This window comes from Monoraphidium neglectum, assembly GCF_000611645.1.
Source record: "Monoraphidium neglectum strain SAG 48.87 unplaced genomic scaffold scaffold01095, whole genome shotgun sequence".
NCBI classification, from domain to species: Eukaryota; Viridiplantae; Chlorophyta; class Chlorophyceae; order Sphaeropleales; family Selenastraceae; genus Monoraphidium; species Monoraphidium neglectum.
The window spans coordinates 1-16,821 of NW_014012533.1; the positions used below are offsets into that span (position 1 = coordinate 1).

A 16,821-nucleotide genomic window follows, 5' to 3' on the forward strand; every position below is an offset into this window, starting at 1 on the left:
AGCGCGCGCCGCGCCGCGTCGCGCTCCGCCTCGGCCTCGCGCGCGGCGGCGGCCCGCGCCTCCTCGAGCGCGGCGCGGTCGCCCTCGGCCCCCACACGCGCCGCCTCGAGGCCCGCCGCCAGCTCAGCGCGCGCCGCGTCGGCGTCGGCACGCGCGGCGTCGGCGGCGGCCTCTGCTGCTTCTGCGCGTTCCAAGGCTTCCTGCATTTCTGTCTGGAGGGCGGCCAGCCGCTCCTCTGGGTGGTCCGCCTGCAGCCGGTCCAGCTGCTCCCTGGGGCGGCAAGGGGAGATGCAGGCATAGGAGTGACACGCAGCAGGGGCGCAGGCGTTGCGTCAAGTTTTCAGGCACTGCCGAGCCTGCGGTGCATACCCTTGAATGGCCGTACTTGGCGCCCGGAAACGTACGCCCTACCTCCTGCCAGCGACCCAAGCGTGCGGCGGCCCGCCTCACCAGAGCTGCTGCAGCTCGGCCTCTCGCGCCTGGGCGGCAGCCCTCCACCTGTCCAGCTCCTTGCCCTTTGCCGCGGCGGCCGCCAGCAGGCGCTCCAGCTTGGCAATGACGCCCTCCTGGCCCTTCACCTGCCATAGGTGGTGGCGTTGCTTTCAAGTTGAATTTCAAATCCTACAATTTCAGGATTTTTGTCAAGTAAAAGCACACAACCACCCCATCTGCAGAGGATGATTTGCAGCACGCTGGGGTTGCGAAGTTCCCTGTGGTGAGGTGCTGCAGGGCTGCACAGGCACGTCCACCCCTGGAGGTACTCCACTCGAACGCCAGCGCTCACCGTTTCGCGCAGCAGCTTCACGTCTGCTGAAAGCTCCTCGTGGTTCGACAGCAGCTCAGCCTGCGGCAGCAGGGGCGACGCAGAGCATTAGGGGTCAAAGCAAAGGCAAAGGGTGCAGGGCGTCAGGCGGCCGCCGTGACTGCTGCAAGGCATAGAAAACTCCGGAGGTGCGAAGAAACGTTGCAATCGCCAGCAGACAAGCCGCGTGGCGAGCCAACCTATACAACATGGAGGGTTGCGCGCTGCCAGGGCCTGGGGGCGCCGCCTGACCTGTGTCACGTGAGCCTCTTGCAGCTCTGAGTAGCGCCGCTGCAGCTCAAGAACATCCACCTGGCGTGTGTGCACATGTTTTAGGATGGAGCGCAAGTTTGAGGCATGCACAGCGGAGAAAAGAGCAGTTGGGGTTGGTGATGTGCTGGCCAGCCCAGGTGGACCACGAGCTGCTGTGAATGAAGTTGACAGTGTAGGGGACGAATAACAGGAGAAAGAGCTTCATATAACAGGATGCTGTCGGCCGCGGCAGCAACGTGTAGTTGTGCGCCGCGAGCGACGCGCAGGCGCGGCCCCGCCCGCGCCGCCCGCACCTGCTCGCCGTGCAGCTGCTGCAGCCGGTGCACCAGCTCCGCGTTCCGCCGCCGCTCCCGCGAGAGCGCGCCCGCCGCCGCCTCGGCGCGCCGCAGCAGCTCTTCTTGCGGCAAGGACGCGGGGTCTGGGCCCAAGGGGCAGGCGGCCGTTGGGGCGGCGCCGTCGGCGCCGGAGGCCGCAAGGGACGCCTCTTTCTCCTCTCGGATGATGCGGCGCAGGTGCTGGACCTCCTCGGATAGTGCCCTGGATGTTTTGATGCAATTTGTTGATTCCATGTGTGACTTGAATCACTAGGTAGTAGGGATGCAGGTGGGCTTTCTCAATGACAGGCGCGGGTGCTGCAAGGCGCCGCGACGCTCAGGCAAAAGGTCGAAGCGGCGGCAGATCGCGGCTGCGGCGCTCACTGGTTTCGCCCCTGCATGTCGCGCAGGCGCGCGGCCGCGGTGTCGCAGCGCGCGTCAGCCGCGTCGGCCTGCCGCTGCAGGCGCTCCAGCGCCGCCTGCTTCGAAACCATGTCGGCTGCCAGCGTCGCGAGGACCTGGCCGGCGGCCGAGCCAGGGGCTGGCACGCCCAGCAGACCGGCGGCGACACCAGAGGCGGGCAGGGCGCCCGGGCCCGCGAAAGCGTCCGGCCAGTGCGCGGGCGCGCCCGGGCTCCCTGGTCGCAGGGCGCAGGAGGTGTTTGGAGCTGGTAAGACTGTCAACAGTGCACAACAGCCGCAGGCAGAGGTGTTTGAGCCCGGGGTTATGGGAGACAATCCGCAGTCCCAGCAATCATCACAGTTGTTGTACTGTGCACCGGATAGAGACCAAGTATGCAGCCACCCATGTATGAACCGGCTCTCACTGCTGTTGTCCGGCAGCCCCGCCAGCCGCTGCAGGTGGTCCAAGAAGCTCGGGACGTCCCAGGGCACCGCCTCCACCGTCGCTGTCCCCGCTGCGTCGCCGCCCGGCCCCACCAACGGCAGGCCGTCCAGTATCACGGCGTCGCCGGGGCTGTTGCCGGGTATCTGCTCGGGCTGAAGGTCCAGTCGAGCCAGCAGGCAGCTGATAGGAAGCTGCAGCTGCTGCTGCTGCTGCTGCTGCTGCTGCTGCAGGGCCTGCCTCTGTCGCCGCAGCGCCGCGACCGCGCCGCCGCCGGTGGCGGGCGGTGCAGCGGCATCAATTGCGTCGGCGCCGGGCCCGCCGATGCCGGGGCCACCGCCCCGACCGTAGCGCCGCAAGTGGAGCTCAAGCACAGTGCCCACATCCCCCGCTCCAGCCGTCTCCAAAGGAAGCATCATCATGTGGTCTGGCGGCCACAGGAGACTGCCCGCGTCATCCTCTCCAGAGCCGCCCCCACCAGCCGTGCCGCTCACCCCGGCGCCACCCAGCCGCTGCACCGGCATCGCCTGCGGCGGCCCCCGGTCCCCGCCGTCCAGCGCGGCGGCCGACTGCTGCTGCAACGCCGCCCGCACTGCTGCTGGGTCGGAGGCCGACGCCGGCAAGTGGAGCGTTGCAACATCTAATGGTGCCAAGGCTGGTGCATCGTCCTCAGTGCTAGAAGCCACGCCCCTGGGCCGCCAGACTGCCCACAGCTCGCCCCCAGCAGCGCCCTGCCCCTCATCCCCCAGCCGCGCGAGCTGCGCGCTCGTGCCGGCCAGCCGAGCCTGCAGCAGCCGCGCGCCCGGCGCGGCCGCGAGCGGCGCGGCGCGGAGCCGCTGCAGCTGCGTGCGGGCGGCCGGCAGGAGGCAGAGTGTGACGTACACGGCGGCGCCGCTGTCATCCGGGAAGCTAAGCTTAAGATGGTAGTGCAAGCCTGGGTTCGGGTGGAATGCACACAGCAGAAGTGCCAGAGGTTTGAGCTTTCATAGGGAGAACATGCAGCCTTGTTCCACGTCCTCGATGCAACCGACGCGTGGCAGGCGTCGGTTAGCCGGGATCCTCACACGCTCAAATTGGAAAAAAACCCAGCTGCAGCCGCAAACGCGCGCGCCCACCTGGCACGACTGCGTCAAGCGGCACCGCCGCTTTCAGCAGGAGCTTGCTGGTCTCATCATTGACTACCGCCAGGAGCAGCTGCTCCCCTGGCAGCCGCTCCTCAGGGTACACCACACGCAGTAGCTGGCCCCTGTGTCAACCCACAAGGTATGACCACCCATTGGAAGCACGTTAACTTGCTGGCGCAGCATCCGCCGCAAGCGGAGCACGAGCAATAGCGGAGGATAAGGTCGGGACGGGGGCAGCCATGGCGGTAGGCTCACCAGACGGGGTCCTGAGTGGCCGCCGCCACGCGCGTGACGGCCTGCGCCGGAAGCCGCTGCTCCGCGTCGCGCAGGGACTTGAGGGCGACGAAGCAGCTCGGGGCCACCGTGCGGCCCTCCGGCCTGGCAGTGCGATGCGAGGTGCACGGAAACAGCTGCGCTGGGAATGAGCAGCAAATGAAACGCCAGGCACGGCCTTGTTGCCACCGCACCGGCAGCCGCAGACGGTCAACAGCACAACAAATTGCTTGTGCAGATCTGGCAACTACTCAATCGGCGCCAGAGAGGGGCCTCACCCTTTCACGAGCGGCAGCCCTTCGGCCGCCGAGATCAGCACCAATAACGAGCACTCCGCCAGCTCCCGCATCGATGCCGACGGCGTCCGCACCAACGCCCTGCCCCCTGCCGCCGCCGCCGCTGCCGCCGGGTCCGCCTCTGGCCCCTTCCCACCTCCAGCCCCACTAGGGCGTCCGGCGGCCGCCGCCGCGGACAGCAGTCCGAGGGGCACCAAGTCCGCGGCGGCGCAGTCCAACAGTGTAAGCTCCACGAGGGCCTCCAAGTCGCTCTTGCCATACACGCCGCCCGCGACCACGCTGCTCCGCGCCGCCAGCAGCTGCGCCGTCGCGCCGCCGATGTCGTAGGCCTTCGGCGCCCGCAGCTTGCTCGCGCCGGTGGCGGCGACGGCGGCGGACGCGTCGCGGCCGAGGTCGAGGAGGGCGACGGGCAGCGTGGCGCGCTCGCCGCGCAGCAGGCGCGCGGCGAGCTCTCCGCGGACCTCTATATAGCCGCGGCCTACAAGGTCGTCTACCTCTCTTCCTGAGGGCATGGTTTGCAGTCAATCGGAGATGGGAAAATGCTGTTGCCAATGGTTGGTCGGAGGGTGTTTGCGGGGTGTTGGATGGCCTTGGGTGAGTGCAAGTGGTGGTTTCAAACATGCATTTGCAGAGCGTGCGGCAGGTGGCCTTGGCAGCTGACTTGCTGACAGCAGCATACATACCCATCAGCACCCTCATTCAGGGGCGGCGCGGCCCCCTCGCGCGCACGCACCACACCTGCCAGCAGCGGCCCCGGCGGTGCGTCGAGGCTGGGGGTCGCGTACAAGCTGACTTGCAGCACGGCCCGTGAGTGCAGCGCTGCGCCCAGCGGCTGCGGCAGCCGCATGATAAACGTGCGGTTGCAGAACTCGGGGGCGCGCGACAGCGGCGCGGTCTCCGTGCGCGCGACCGTGTCGGGGCGAAGCGCTGCAGCCGCGGCAGAGGCGGGGTCGTCGCCGCCGCCCTTGCCTGGCGGGAGGGGCGGCCCCGCGGTGCCGGCGATGGTGACCTGTACATAGTAGCGCCTTGGCTCCTGTGGTGTAAAGGCGTATGGTGGGCGTATGGTGGGCAGAGCTTGTCTGTGGTCTTGGCAGCTCTCGAGTGCCGCCTCCACGTGTCCAACAGGCTTTTGCCGTGTCGACTCAATATTGCACCACTGCAGTCTTCCAGGCTTCCGCACCTGCGCTCTTACACCCAGGATGGCAACCCTCAGGTCCCGCCCGATGCCCGCCATTCTGCTGCTCTGACCGAGCCAGCCTCACAACTGGAGGAGCAGCAGCATCACTGCACCAACAGAACATGTGCGACGCGACACGCACGCTCCGCAAGGCTCTGCCACGAGGCACATGCTATTACAAGTTCGCCATCGACGTCATCGCTCTTGTGCGGCAACATATCGAGTTACGCCCGGAATGGCGAACTTATGCGCCGAGGCAAACTACGCAGAAAAACATGCCGCAGAGGCTGCATGGATGCGTGAAGAAGGATAATTTTAGTTCGACTCACACCCCGACAGTCCGAACAAATGGGACCGTGACTGTGATCTGAGGCACATTATAGTGATACGTGTGCTGAGGCAATCTTGCCGTCCTGCCATCTGCTTTGCAACTCTCAATGACTTGACAGGGCTTCATGGCGTTGCTGGTTGGCAACATGCAGTTGAGCTGCACGGACAGGCCCCGAGCAGGGTTTGACTGGTTTGACCAGCACTGCTCTGCATGCGTGCCACCACAGCTGCTCACTTGCGATACAACTCGGTCGGATCAGATGAAGCCTTTCGACTCTGCGGCTAAAATCAGCCCGGATGCGTCAAACACGCCGTACTCCTCAAACAGCTTCTCGCGCTCCACCAGCCAGCTGCTCGTGGCCTTGCTGCCGCGACGCGACGCGACGGGTTCGCCCTGTGCAGAGGCGGGCACAGCGCAGACCCACACAGGTGAGGCGAGTGGCTTCAGGGTGATGAGGCGTGGCAGTACGACAATATCATGCCTCGCAGCAGCTCCCCAGGCCGTAAAGCGAGCTGACTGCCTGGCCCAAAACATGCACCTTGCTGCGCGCCAGCCGCTGCTCCTGGTAGCGCGCCTTCTTCCCGTCCCCGCGCCCTCGCCGCCCGTTGCCAGGCGAGTGGCTGCTCCCACCGGACGCCTGTGCGTTCGGCTGTTTGGGCCCCTGCCAGTGAAGGCCGTGGGCTTTGAGCTCACGTTTGGCGCGCTGCTCTGCCTTGGCCTGCGACTCGTGCGTGCGTTGCGTTGAGGGGCACAGCACATTATGTCTTGAAACCGTCATCATACTTGCAGCACCCATACGCTCTCACAGATGATCCCCCATTGTGCCATAACAGCTCAACCACCCACCTGCTTCTTCGCCTGCTTGCGCTCTTCGCGCCGCGCCTCGCGCTGGGAATGTTGGAGCTCCAAGGCAGCCAGACGCCCCTCCAGCCCTGCTTGCTCCGGCCCCGCTTCCAAATCGTTTAACTCTGCATGCGCAGCCGCAGCTGCCATGCGTGCCGCATGCGTGCTGCTGCCGCCTGCCGCCTCGCCCTCCTGTTCAAAAGCGTCGCCACTCCCCGTCCCATCGCTGTCGCTGTCGCTGCCGTCCTGGCTGCTGCTGCTGCCGGCACGACCGATGTGCGTAGCTCGTGAGAGCGCAGCGACTGCCGACCTCAGATACCAACGCCGCCTCATAACAAGCACGCTGGGCAGGCCGTCCAGCGCCGCGGAGCTGACTCCATAGCGCTCGCGTGCCTCCAGCTCAGACGCCAGCCCATACTTGATGGGGTTTCGCTGCTCGCACGCCACGCACAGGCGGCAGCCCAGCGGCACAAACGCATGCGGCGTCGGCTTGCCGCACTCGGCGCACTGCGACCGTCGGTAACCGCAGTATGCGGCGCGTAAGCCACCGACCGGCAGCGGCGGGGGCTGGCCCGATGGCCAGCAGTGCCGCCACAGCTCGTCCGCGGAAGTAGCGAGGCGGGTGGCGTGGCTGGCCAGGCTGAAGCGCAGCAGATCCTCTGGTTGAAGCAGGCGCAGCACCTAGCGTCGAGGCGAGGAGGAACCATGTTGATGGCGCCCAGAAAGGTTGTGGTGGGAGAGGGGTGGCGTCGGCGCGCATGCGGCAGGATGCAACCACCAACCTGTAGGAGCAGTGGCTGTGGCAGCGACTCCATACGAAGCAATATTTGATGATCGTTCCGCAACAACCGTTTAGAGCCGCTGCTCGGAGCGGCAAAATGATCTACACAGAATATGAGGTGTTGCGTTCGAAACACGTTACGGCATTGTGCAGGACACGTATGCTCATTTCGTGCCAGTGATGTGCATTCGCTCTGCATGGGCCCTTGGACCCACGTATGCCTGCGGTCTCACCCAGGTTTCCCTGCCTGGTCATGCTATCACTCGGGTGCATCAGCACTGGTTACTAACCCTGCAAGGGTCCCAGATTGGCTGGTCAGAGAGCAACACACGGTAGTAGTCCGCGGCATCAGGCTACAGAGCTGCAGTCAACATGGGCAGTCTCGACGTTTGCAACTGGGCGCAAGCAAGGTAGTGGCGCAGCAGGCAATAGTCGGGGCGATTTGAATCACCGAGTAGGCTTTGTGTGAGGCACAGCCACGCTGCATGTCAAGGTCTTTCCAGATGCAAGGCTTAGGGGAGCGTTCGAAGGGGATATGAGAGAGGGCTGCAAGGCGAAGCAGCATCACTCCACATCTGTGGGCCGCCCAGACACCGATGTAGCAGCTTGCCTGCTCTGTGCAGGCGCCCTCTCCCCCAACAGCTCCGCATCCGCTCCGGCCCGCAGGCGGTACGTCAGTTGTACCAGGCCCGTATCGAAGGTCTTGCTTGACACCACGGTCCATTCTGACTCCGCCATGCCACGCCTGAAAAGGGGGATGCCGTCACCCAGCAGGACGGGATGGAAGGAGAGCACCTGCAAGCGGCGAGTCAATCAGGTAGCCGGTTCAGCGCAGGGCGTTTGCGGCCGGCTACTATCTTGGTCACCTAAAAAGCCTTGCACAAACACCTGTGTCTGCACGCTGGGGAGGCAATGATTCGAGTCTCGCGCAGCACTTCCAATGCGTCCTTGGCTTGCATGCCACCTGTGCCGCACCCACCATCTCATCTACAAGCCCCGCCGACAGCAGCGGCGCCGCGAGCTCCGAGCCGCCGACTAGCCAGATCCTGCCTGCCCCAGGCGCCGACTTGAGAGCGCGCACCGCCTCGACGGGGTCGCCCGCCTCGAGCTCGACCTCCACCCCCTGCCGCTGCCGCATTGCCAGCGCTTCCTGCCGCAGCGTCCGTGAGAAGACGATGTTGCGCTTGCTCGCATAGAGGTAGGGGTCACCCCAGGAGTCAATCTGCTGAAACGTCTTGCGGCCGATCAGCACAGTGTCGATGCCAGCAAAGAAGGGGGTGTAGCCGTAGTCCTGAGCGATTGGGTGGCAGAGCAGAAGGGGAAGGTTTGCTCATTGGTGTGCGGAATGTCAAGGCAGTACAACATTAGCGGCAACACTTGTTACAACACGCGAAAACCCACCAGCGGACACACTCTGAGCAGCGATGCCGCGGCTGCCCTGTGCGCAAAGCCAGGAGCGAGTGGCCGCAGCTGCTGCATCCCAGATTGTACCTGATCTGTGAACAGCCACTCCACAGTCCCATCGGTGCGTGCTATGTAGCCATCAAGGCTGGCAGCCACAAAATACGACACCTCGCGCATGGTGCAGATTGATCGCTTCTGAGGCGCCCCCTCAATTGCTGCCACTCTTTTCGACAGGCGTGTCGTTTGCTGGGAGCGCTGGTGCAACCAGGCAGCTCGCATTTGCGCTGAGAGGACTGTAACACGCCGAAATGCACTTGCGCTGTGCTGTGTACTGCCCGGAGCCACGGTGCTGACGCGACCGTGCGGGCGCCCAGGTACCGCACTGGTCTTCAACTGCGGCCTACAATGTACCGGTGTGGCCGCAATACACACCAGACGGTTGTCTTCAACAGCTTGACTGCAGTGGTTGTTGACGCCGCAGCAAAGCAGTAGATACCGGAGTTTGGCCCACCTCGAGATCACCGTCGAACTGTGGGTAGATATTTCGTAATCCTCACATTTAAGTGCATTTCAGATATTGTTTTGTAAGAACGCGACACAGCAGAAGACAAGCAGCAGCTGGGGCCTGTCAAAGAAAGCGCGCACATGGCTCGTTCAGCGTGGTTGCCGTCTTGACGCACCGGAAAGGATCCAAAAAATACCATGTCTGCAGCCGCGGCTGCGTCGGTGAGCCTAGGAGGGGGCATTTGTCAACTAAAAGCAGTGCACGCGCACGGCGGTGGCGAGTGATCCGCTTCCCGCCGCCAGGCAAGCGCCTGTGCTGGAGCGCCTGTGCTGCCTCGCCTGCGAACCCCATCTCAAAAAGCTTGCGCCATGTGTGTTTGCCGGTGGCTGAGTGACACGTTCAACTCGGCTCCGCCGTGCAGCCGCCCACCCGCCAATGCTAGGGCCTTGGTGTCTCCTCTGCCATCGCCGCAGGGCGCGCATGGCACTGAACTGCATGACACCATATCCGTGCTGCCCAAGGCGTTCACGTATATCCAGGATGTGAGGAGGGTTGCGACGCAGCCTGCGGGACCGGCGCCTCTGAAGCATGCAGCGCCTCTCTCGCCGTCACCTCACCCGTGCCCTACCCCGCATGTCAATCACCTCGGGGACCAGCCGTGCTCAGACCCTGCTCATACCCACCTTACCACGTTGTCCCAGGTGGAGTCGATCCCGATACAAGCCCACTTCAACGAGCTGGCAGACAACGCTATCGGCGCCGGGGCGCGCGAAATCACCTTTACGGTGGTGGAGCAGGCGGCCGACCTCGCCCCCACCTCCCTGGCCATCTGTGACAAGGGGGTGGGCATCATCCGGCGGTTTCGTAGCTTGCTGAAGCGGCCTTGTTGGCAGGCTGACATGCATGTGTGTTCGTAGCTTGCAGCGCAGCCTTGCATTATGAGTGCACATTGGCACATTCTATCATGCAGTCTTCCTGATTGGCTGCGCCCTCACGCAGAGCGGGATGTCGACGGATGTGGCGTCGATGTACCTGCAGCAGGCAGCCACCACATCGGGCATCGTGGCGCTGCCGCGGAGTGCGCGTCATGCGAGCGTGTTGCGTGGCTGCAGCTGGCTTAGCGAGACGGCTGACTGCTTCTGGGCAAAACAGGCCCTGGGAAGCTTCAAAGCAGCGATGCAGCCGGGAGCCCCTGTGCGCAGGCGGCATGCTGTCATGCGCGCCGACATGCTGGCATGTCCTTCAGCACGCCTGATCTCCGAGCTGAACTCCCTCCTCTTTTAAACCCGCCGCTGCGTGCTTTGCAGCCAATGGGCTGCCCCTGACCCTGGAGGACTACCACGGCCAGAAGCTCAGCAGGCACGGCAAGGGCGCCAACTCCCTGTTCTATTTTGGTGAGCGCCGCGCTGCACGTACGGCTCGCGCGTTCACGGCTTGCTGCGCGTCTTGAAACCCTCAGGCTGCCAGGGAACCTGTGCCTTGCATGCTGAGCTGCACCGCTGAGCTATCTGCGTTCAGGCGCGGCGCCATCCCTGGCCCGCCCCCGCTTCCCCCGCCCCGCCGCCCAGGGCCGCGCGTCACCCTGCGCACCAAGATGGCCGGCCAGGGCACGCTGACAGAGATCAGGGCGGACTTCGACGAGTGGCAGCGCAATGACAGGGCGCCCACCGCGCCGGGCCCGGGGCAGAACGGGCAGCCATTCAAGGGTGAGCTGTCGGCGGCGTGCCCGGGCATGTTTTTGCATGCGCCTGCAACACATGCCTGGATGCGGATGGCGTGGCCGTATCGGTCCCACCGGCCGCCCTCGCCCCGTGCTGACAAATCTTGCGGGGGCGCTCGCCGCGGCGCAGCCGACAGGGACGTGACGCTCTGCGAGCCCGGCGAGGTGGCGGGGAGCTTCACTGAGATCGTGATTGCAGGGCTCAAGCCCAACGTGCAGGACCAGCTCAGGGGCCTCAAGGAGAGGGTGCAGCTGGCGCGGGAGGTGCGGCGAACGGGCAGCCGGCGTGTGCGACAGGCGGGCTCCTGAGGCAAAAATGCAGCAACGGGCAGCCCGCTGCTGCTGCCGCTGCTGCCGCTGGTGTCGACGATGCTGCCGTCATCGCCGCCACTGCTGCCGCCGCAGCTGCTGCCGCTGCTGCTGGAACCGCTGCTATGCACCGTGTTGCAGCCACCTCTGCTGCCGGCCTGCATCGTGCCGCCACCCCAGCGTGCCCGGTCGTGCCCGACGCCTCACGCGCTCGCGTGCCACCCGCGCTGCATCAACCCGTCTCCAGATGGAGCAGACATACTATCTGCATATCAACGGCATCGACCCCTTCCTTTGGAGGACCGTCCCAACATGCCTCAAGGGCGGCGCCGGGCAGCTTCCCCTGAGGCTGCGCGGCGGCCTGGCCATCGACTTCTTGGGCCACAAGCTGCAGCGCCGTGCGCCCCTCGAGCCGTCCAAGACGCTCAAGGTCAGGATGCCGGCCAGCTGGCGCCCGCCCGACGGCGCCGCGGCGCCAGGCGGCGCGGGCGGCGCGAGCGGCAGCGGGGCGGGCGGCGGCGGCGCGGAGGGGGATCTTGGGGAGACGCCGCTGCGGCAGATGCTGAGGCACGCACAGGAGCTTGGGGTGGAGCCCTTCTGGCTGGCGGCGCGCTGGTGCCCCAAGGGCAAGCGGCCCGAGGACCCGCAGCCGTCTGCGGAGGAGATCGAAGCTGCGAGCGGGCACGCGTCCCGCGGCTCGGACGACCCGGCGGGGCTGCTGGTGGGGGTGCATCGCGACTTTCTGATGTGTCTGCTGTTCTACCCCTTCATGGAGGAGTGAGGGGGCTTCACAAGGATCTGGGAACACAGGGTTTTGGGGTCAAATGAGAATGGCCCCATAGCTGAAGGTCAGCAGGGCTCTTCACGTTTTTGTCACGCAAGGCTGCCCTGCTCGAAGGTGCTCAAGACATTTCATATTTCCCCATTACATACTCCCGCTTTTCAGATTCTCCCAAGCCTGTATCATGCAACACTGTCGCTCGCACGGCGGGCCGTCATCGGCACCCCCATCCCTAGCCTGCGTCGCTCACCCCTCAAACCCCCCCCTCACAAACACAGGGGCCGCACCAAGCCGGCCGTCATGCTGCCCTCCGGCGCGGAGCACCTGACGTTTGTGTTCTGGGGCAGCCGCCTGATCACCATGGCGCCGCTGCCCGACATTGTGGAGGTGGCGCGCAGGGACCCCAACCCCGAGGCGGAGTGCGCCAAGCTGAAGCCTGAGAAGCTCTGGTGGGCGATGATGAGCGCAGGACAGGGCTTTGTGTGCTGGGCAGGGCGGGGAGGGAGCATGGGGAGAAAGCAAGGAGAAAGATCAAGAGAATGAGCAAGGGGTTCATGCAGGGAGTTGCAGCAGGGGCGTCCAGGTTGTGGCGCGGGTATGAGCGTCCAGGGCGCAGGCGGATTGGCGCACGCCTGTTTGCAGTGCGCACGCCCACATGCGGTGGGTGCATGCATGTGCGTGTGGTTGCATGGGCAGTCCACTTGCAACTATGCGCATGCCTGCCCATCCCTTTCACCCTCCCCCCCCCCCCACACACACACACACACCACTTCCCTGTGCAGCTGTCTGCTTTTCGCTTCCCCAGAGTGCTACACCCTGAACCACAAAACCCATTTTCAGGTGCTTGCGCAAATTCCCCGGTGCATAGATCCCCCCCGCGGCGCGCGCACGAATCCCGCATACCCTTCCAAAGCATACTGCCTCCTACAGCCCGCAAGCTCCCGCCGGCTTGCAACAGCACGCATGCTTGCTTATGCGTTTCCTTGATGTCGCCTGCCCCGGCACCACCTGGCATGAGATTTCATCCCATTCTCTGAATTATGACTAGGACGAGGCGTTTGATGACTTCATGGCAATGGGCGCCGCGCCCGCCGGCGTCGTGCCGGCGCTGGACGGCCGCGGGGCGGTGTACGTTCACGACCCTCGCAGTGGCGCGTGGGTGGAGCCCGCGCGGGGCGTGGAGATGCTGAAGCAGCACCACATGGAATTCTGGCGCAAACGGGTGGGCGCAGCGCACAACGCAGCGCCCCTGCCCTGAACACCGTGACCCTGCCCTGTCGCACGCATGTGCGCGGGATACGGTCGCGGTCCCCGTTGGGGGCGGCGCGCGGTCGCACCATGCATGCGGCTGCCGCGCCTACCTCTGCACCCTGGACGAAGCACGCATAGCGTATGCACCTGAGCGCTCCCGCCCCTGATACGTGTGACTCAGGACGAGACCTGCTATATAACCGAGGTGGCGGAGGGGCCCGACGGCAAGTTCGACATTGGCTATGCCCTCAAGACGGTGCACGGGGCGCCCCCCCCACACCTCTGCTCGTTTTATCTGCATCCCAGCTTGGTAGCGAGCGTGCGTGGGCGGTCAGTGCGAGTGAGCTGATATGCATGTATCTGTGTAGGGGGGGGGGGGCGACCGTCTGGCGCGCCGACCCTCCCCAGGCACGGGCTTGCAGCCTTCGCCAGGACTCAGCTGAAAACGGCTCCGAATCCATCCTCAACCGCAGCCGCGGGTGAAGGACCCGATCCGCTGCGGCCAGCTGGTGCGCTTCATCGACGTTAAAAAGGGCGACGACGCTGCGGCGGGCACGCCAGGGCCGGGCAAGAGGTGGGCCGGCCGGCGGGGACTGCACTGCGGACTCGCAGCCTGCAGTCTCACAACCTTGGTAGCGTTGGGATCGCGCTGCTCCATGTAGGGATCTGATAGTGGCACCCGCTTGTGAGGTTGCTGCCCGTCGGGGGCCCGTCCTGACCGCTAGTGTGTGCCCATGCTGTTGCCCCGCCTGCGCTGCAGCGAGCGCAAGAACAGCAAGGCGGCAGAGAAGGAGCGGCGCAAGGAGCTGGGGCAGCCGTCGGAGCACAGGTGCGGCGCTGGCCTTCTCAGGGCGCCCTCACGTGCGAGTGCAAGTGCGCGAGCGTGGACGCCTGCCTCACCTGGAGATGCAGACGCGCGCACACATGTGCACGCATGCAATCAGTTCAGAGGGGGATGGCAGCGGCTGCATGCGCAAGCACGCATGTAGAATACCAAAAACCAGCCGAGCCGACAGCAGCAGCAGCAGCAGCAGCAGCAGCAGCAGCAGCAGCAGCAGCAGCAGCAGCAGCAGAAGCCACAAAATGGGTGGTAATGACAACGAGCATTCTAAGTGGCACCACTCCTCCCTTGGCCCTACCAACCGCCGCCCCACGTCCTGGCCCGCCCGCCGCCCCGCCGAAGGATCGTGGGCTTCTTCCGCCAGATTGGGCCCGACGGCAACGCAGACATATACGCATACGTCCGTCAGGGCGGCTGGCGCCCCTCATGGCTGGAGCCTGCGCCGGTGGACAAGCACCGTGAGCAACCCGCCGCTGCCCGCCGGCCCCTGTGGCGCGCCCAGCTTGCGCATGCCGAGCTCCGCCGGCGTGCCCAGCCGCGCCGCCGCCAGGCCAGAGCCCCTGGGGCCCTAGCTCGCGCACGCGCGGCTGCCCCGCCTGCGCACTCACTTGCGGGCGGCCCGTGGCCTGCCAACCCCCTGCGCCCCAGACGGCCTGCGTGTGCACCAGATTGCGCCGCTGGGGGAGACGAACGAAGAGGTTGAGGAGGCCACCAGGATGAGGCAGCTGCTCTGGGAGGAGGAGGTGGGGCCGACCCCCTGCCGCTGCCGCCGCGGCCGCCATGCGCCGCCGCCGGCCTCGCCCCGCCGGGGCGCGTGCAGCACGGGGCTCCTTGCGAACGCCTCTGGCGCCAGCCTTCACCATGGCTGGCGCTCGCACGGGTCCGGATCCAGCATTTTTGGGCAAACTGCATGCCCCAACGCTGGCCCATCACCGACCGCCGTCATACCCTTCCGCCCCACCGACGACGCCCCTTTCCCCCCTTCCCCGGGCGCAGTGGCCGCGGCGGCTCGCATTTCTGGCCAACAACGGCGCGATCTGCGACACAGACCCCCAAAGGTAACGCCGCCGCCCCCCACCTTGGGCCTCGCCGTGGACAGCTGCCTGCACGCATTCCCGCGAGGCGGCCGCGGCCCCCTTTGGCCAGGCTTGTTTGAAGGAAGCACGGGCGGCCCGCCGAGTTCCCTCTGGCCTTTGTTGCTCCCCCGTGCGCGCCCCCAGGATCCCGTACTTGCGGGGCAACGGGATCTACGAGGCCACGGCGGCGTCCACCTTTCCAGACGAGGTGCAGTGGTCGCATCAGGCGGGCCCTCCGCAGCTGCGGCCGCCCTTCGATGCCTCGGCCTTTCGCCCAAGCACCCCTAGCGACCAAGGGCCTCCATGCATGCACTGCCTTGTCGCCTCCGCAGCTTGCTGCATCCCCTCCACTGCTCAGCCTGCCGTGATCGGCGTTTTTGATGCCTGCACCGTCTCTCAGCCACCCACTCAATTTTCCAACCTCGCCTCTTGACCCCACTTGTCTGCATGCATGATTCTGCCCGCCTGCCGCCGTCAGGTTGTCGTCGGTTTCATGAGCAAGTCTGGCAAGCCAGTGGAGGTCACCAGGATGCTGGGCTGGGCCAATTCAGCCAAGGAGCTGACGGCGTCGCTGTGGCGCAACGAGCGGCCCGTGGAGGGGTGGGTGGGCCGGGCGGCGCGCCGCGGGGGGTTGGGGGTGCGGGCCGTACATGGCGCGAAGCGGTGGCTGAGGGGGAGCCCTTTTGTCCAAAAACAGGCGGCGCCGATCGGATTGCTGCCAGGCAAGACGGTGCTTGCGGCGGCTTTGAGCGGCCCATCGTGGCCCCTGCTCGTCCACTTCGCCTCGCACTGCAATCTGCCAAGCCCTACCTGCCTTGTGCGGCCCGGCCCTCTTGACCCTGAGCCAGATTTGAAGACTCCCAGTCTGCGACGGCCACATACGTGCAGAATAAGAAGGCCCGGTTTGCAGGTGGGCACGCCCCAGCCCGTTCGGCTACCACGCCTTTTCGCGCGGCAGGTCTCGCTGTTCCGCCGCGGACCCAGGAAGCGTTGATAGTACCCTGACGCGCCGTGCGTGGTCCCCAGCTCTGCCGCTCGGCGCCTGCGCCGTGGGCGCCATGCCGACTCCTTGAAATTGCGAGTCTCTTTTCGCACGGCCTCGCAGGCCTGCGGCAGTGGGTGGCAGAGGAGGGGTCATACCGCCTGCGCATCCAGTGCAACGACCGTACCGCCATGCCAGATGACAGCTTCCTGGAGTACAAGTTCAAGGTGGGAAGTTTACGCTCTAGCGCATGCACGCTCCAGTGCGCTGGAGACTGGGCGCCTGCCAGCCACAAGGGCAGCAGGAGCGCGCGCAGACAGGGAGCGCAGGCGCGCATGGGCGCTTGTTCGACTCCGCCAGCCGGCTGGGCCAGCGCGCCGCACCGGCGCGTTTGGGCGCGGTGCCAGCTGCGTGCACGCGCGCGCATAGGCGCACACAGGCAGACGGGCCCGCCGCCCTCGCCGCGCCGCGGCGCCGTTTCTGCCGCTGCGCGCGACGTGCGACACGACCGGCCCCTCGCGTCTCACCGCCGCCAGGTGGAGGCGCTCAACGCGGAGCACCTGGACGCGCGCTTCTCTCTTGCCAGCGGCAGCGGCAAGCTGCCCCCGACGGTGCGCGCCCGCCTGGGGGAGCCGCTGCCGCCCATCACCGTGCTGCTGCGCAACAGCGCCCGAAAGGCCGTCGCGCTGCCCTTCGACGCCGCCAGCGCGAAGGCGGCGCTGTGCGTCCGATTCCTGCGGCGCGGCGCCGGCGGCGGCGCGGCGGGGTCTGCGGCGGAAGACGGGGAGGCGGAGGAGCAGGTGTACCCGCTGGACGGCGGTTTCACCGGCCACCTGGCAGAGGATGTCGCGGCGGAGCGCGACGGCGCGGCGCGCGGCGGCGGCGGGGGCGGGCG

At 66.0% G+C, this 16,821-nt stretch overlaps 3 protein-coding genes across 3 annotated transcripts; 1 reads left to right on the forward strand and 2 right to left on the reverse strand.

Annotated features, from left to right (window-relative positions):
* Nucleotides 1-450: 450 nt before the first annotated feature.
* MNEG_6628 (hypothetical protein) lies at nucleotides 451-5,159 on the reverse strand (the record flags this gene model as incomplete). Its single annotated transcript, XM_014044896.1, has 11 exons — nucleotides 451-578; nucleotides 785-844; nucleotides 1,055-1,114; nucleotides 1,369-1,612; nucleotides 1,774-2,026; nucleotides 2,216-3,166; nucleotides 3,348-3,478; nucleotides 3,612-3,734; nucleotides 3,908-4,427; nucleotides 4,664-4,958; nucleotides 5,106-5,159. Coding segments are annotated over 11 exons (2,819 nt in total), but the record flags the coding sequence as incomplete, so codon positions are not given.
* Nucleotides 5,160-5,688: 529 nt separating this feature from the next.
* Nucleotides 5,689-9,030, reverse strand: MNEG_6629 (bifunctional deaminase-reductase domainprotein; the record flags this gene model as incomplete). Its single annotated transcript, XM_014044897.1, has 6 exons — nucleotides 5,689-5,826; nucleotides 5,972-6,094; nucleotides 6,280-6,957; nucleotides 7,742-7,852; nucleotides 8,037-8,348; nucleotides 9,019-9,030. The coding sequence occupies 6 exons, from the start codon at nucleotides 9,028-9,030 to the stop codon at nucleotides 5,689-5,691; spliced, it is 1,374 nt and encodes a 457-aa protein (XP_013900351.1).
* Nucleotides 9,031-9,163: 133 nt separating this feature from the next.
* On the forward strand, nucleotides 9,164-16,355 carry MNEG_6630 (hypothetical protein; the record flags this gene model as incomplete). Its single annotated transcript, XM_014044898.1, has 23 exons — nucleotides 9,164-9,187; nucleotides 9,440-9,508; nucleotides 9,668-9,808; nucleotides 9,966-10,044; nucleotides 10,274-10,360; nucleotides 10,535-10,672; nucleotides 10,817-10,950; nucleotides 11,243-11,742; nucleotides 12,055-12,225; nucleotides 12,559-12,616; nucleotides 12,825-12,998; nucleotides 13,209-13,283; nucleotides 13,501-13,601; nucleotides 13,788-13,856; nucleotides 14,037-14,117; nucleotides 14,211-14,326; nucleotides 14,517-14,611; nucleotides 14,865-14,926; nucleotides 15,089-15,152; nucleotides 15,423-15,548; nucleotides 15,809-15,854; nucleotides 16,050-16,153; nucleotides 16,287-16,355. The coding sequence occupies 23 exons, from the start codon at nucleotides 9,164-9,166 to the stop codon at nucleotides 16,353-16,355; spliced, it is 2,583 nt and encodes an 860-aa protein (XP_013900352.1).
* Between the last annotated feature and the right edge of the window lie 466 nt (nucleotides 16,356-16,821).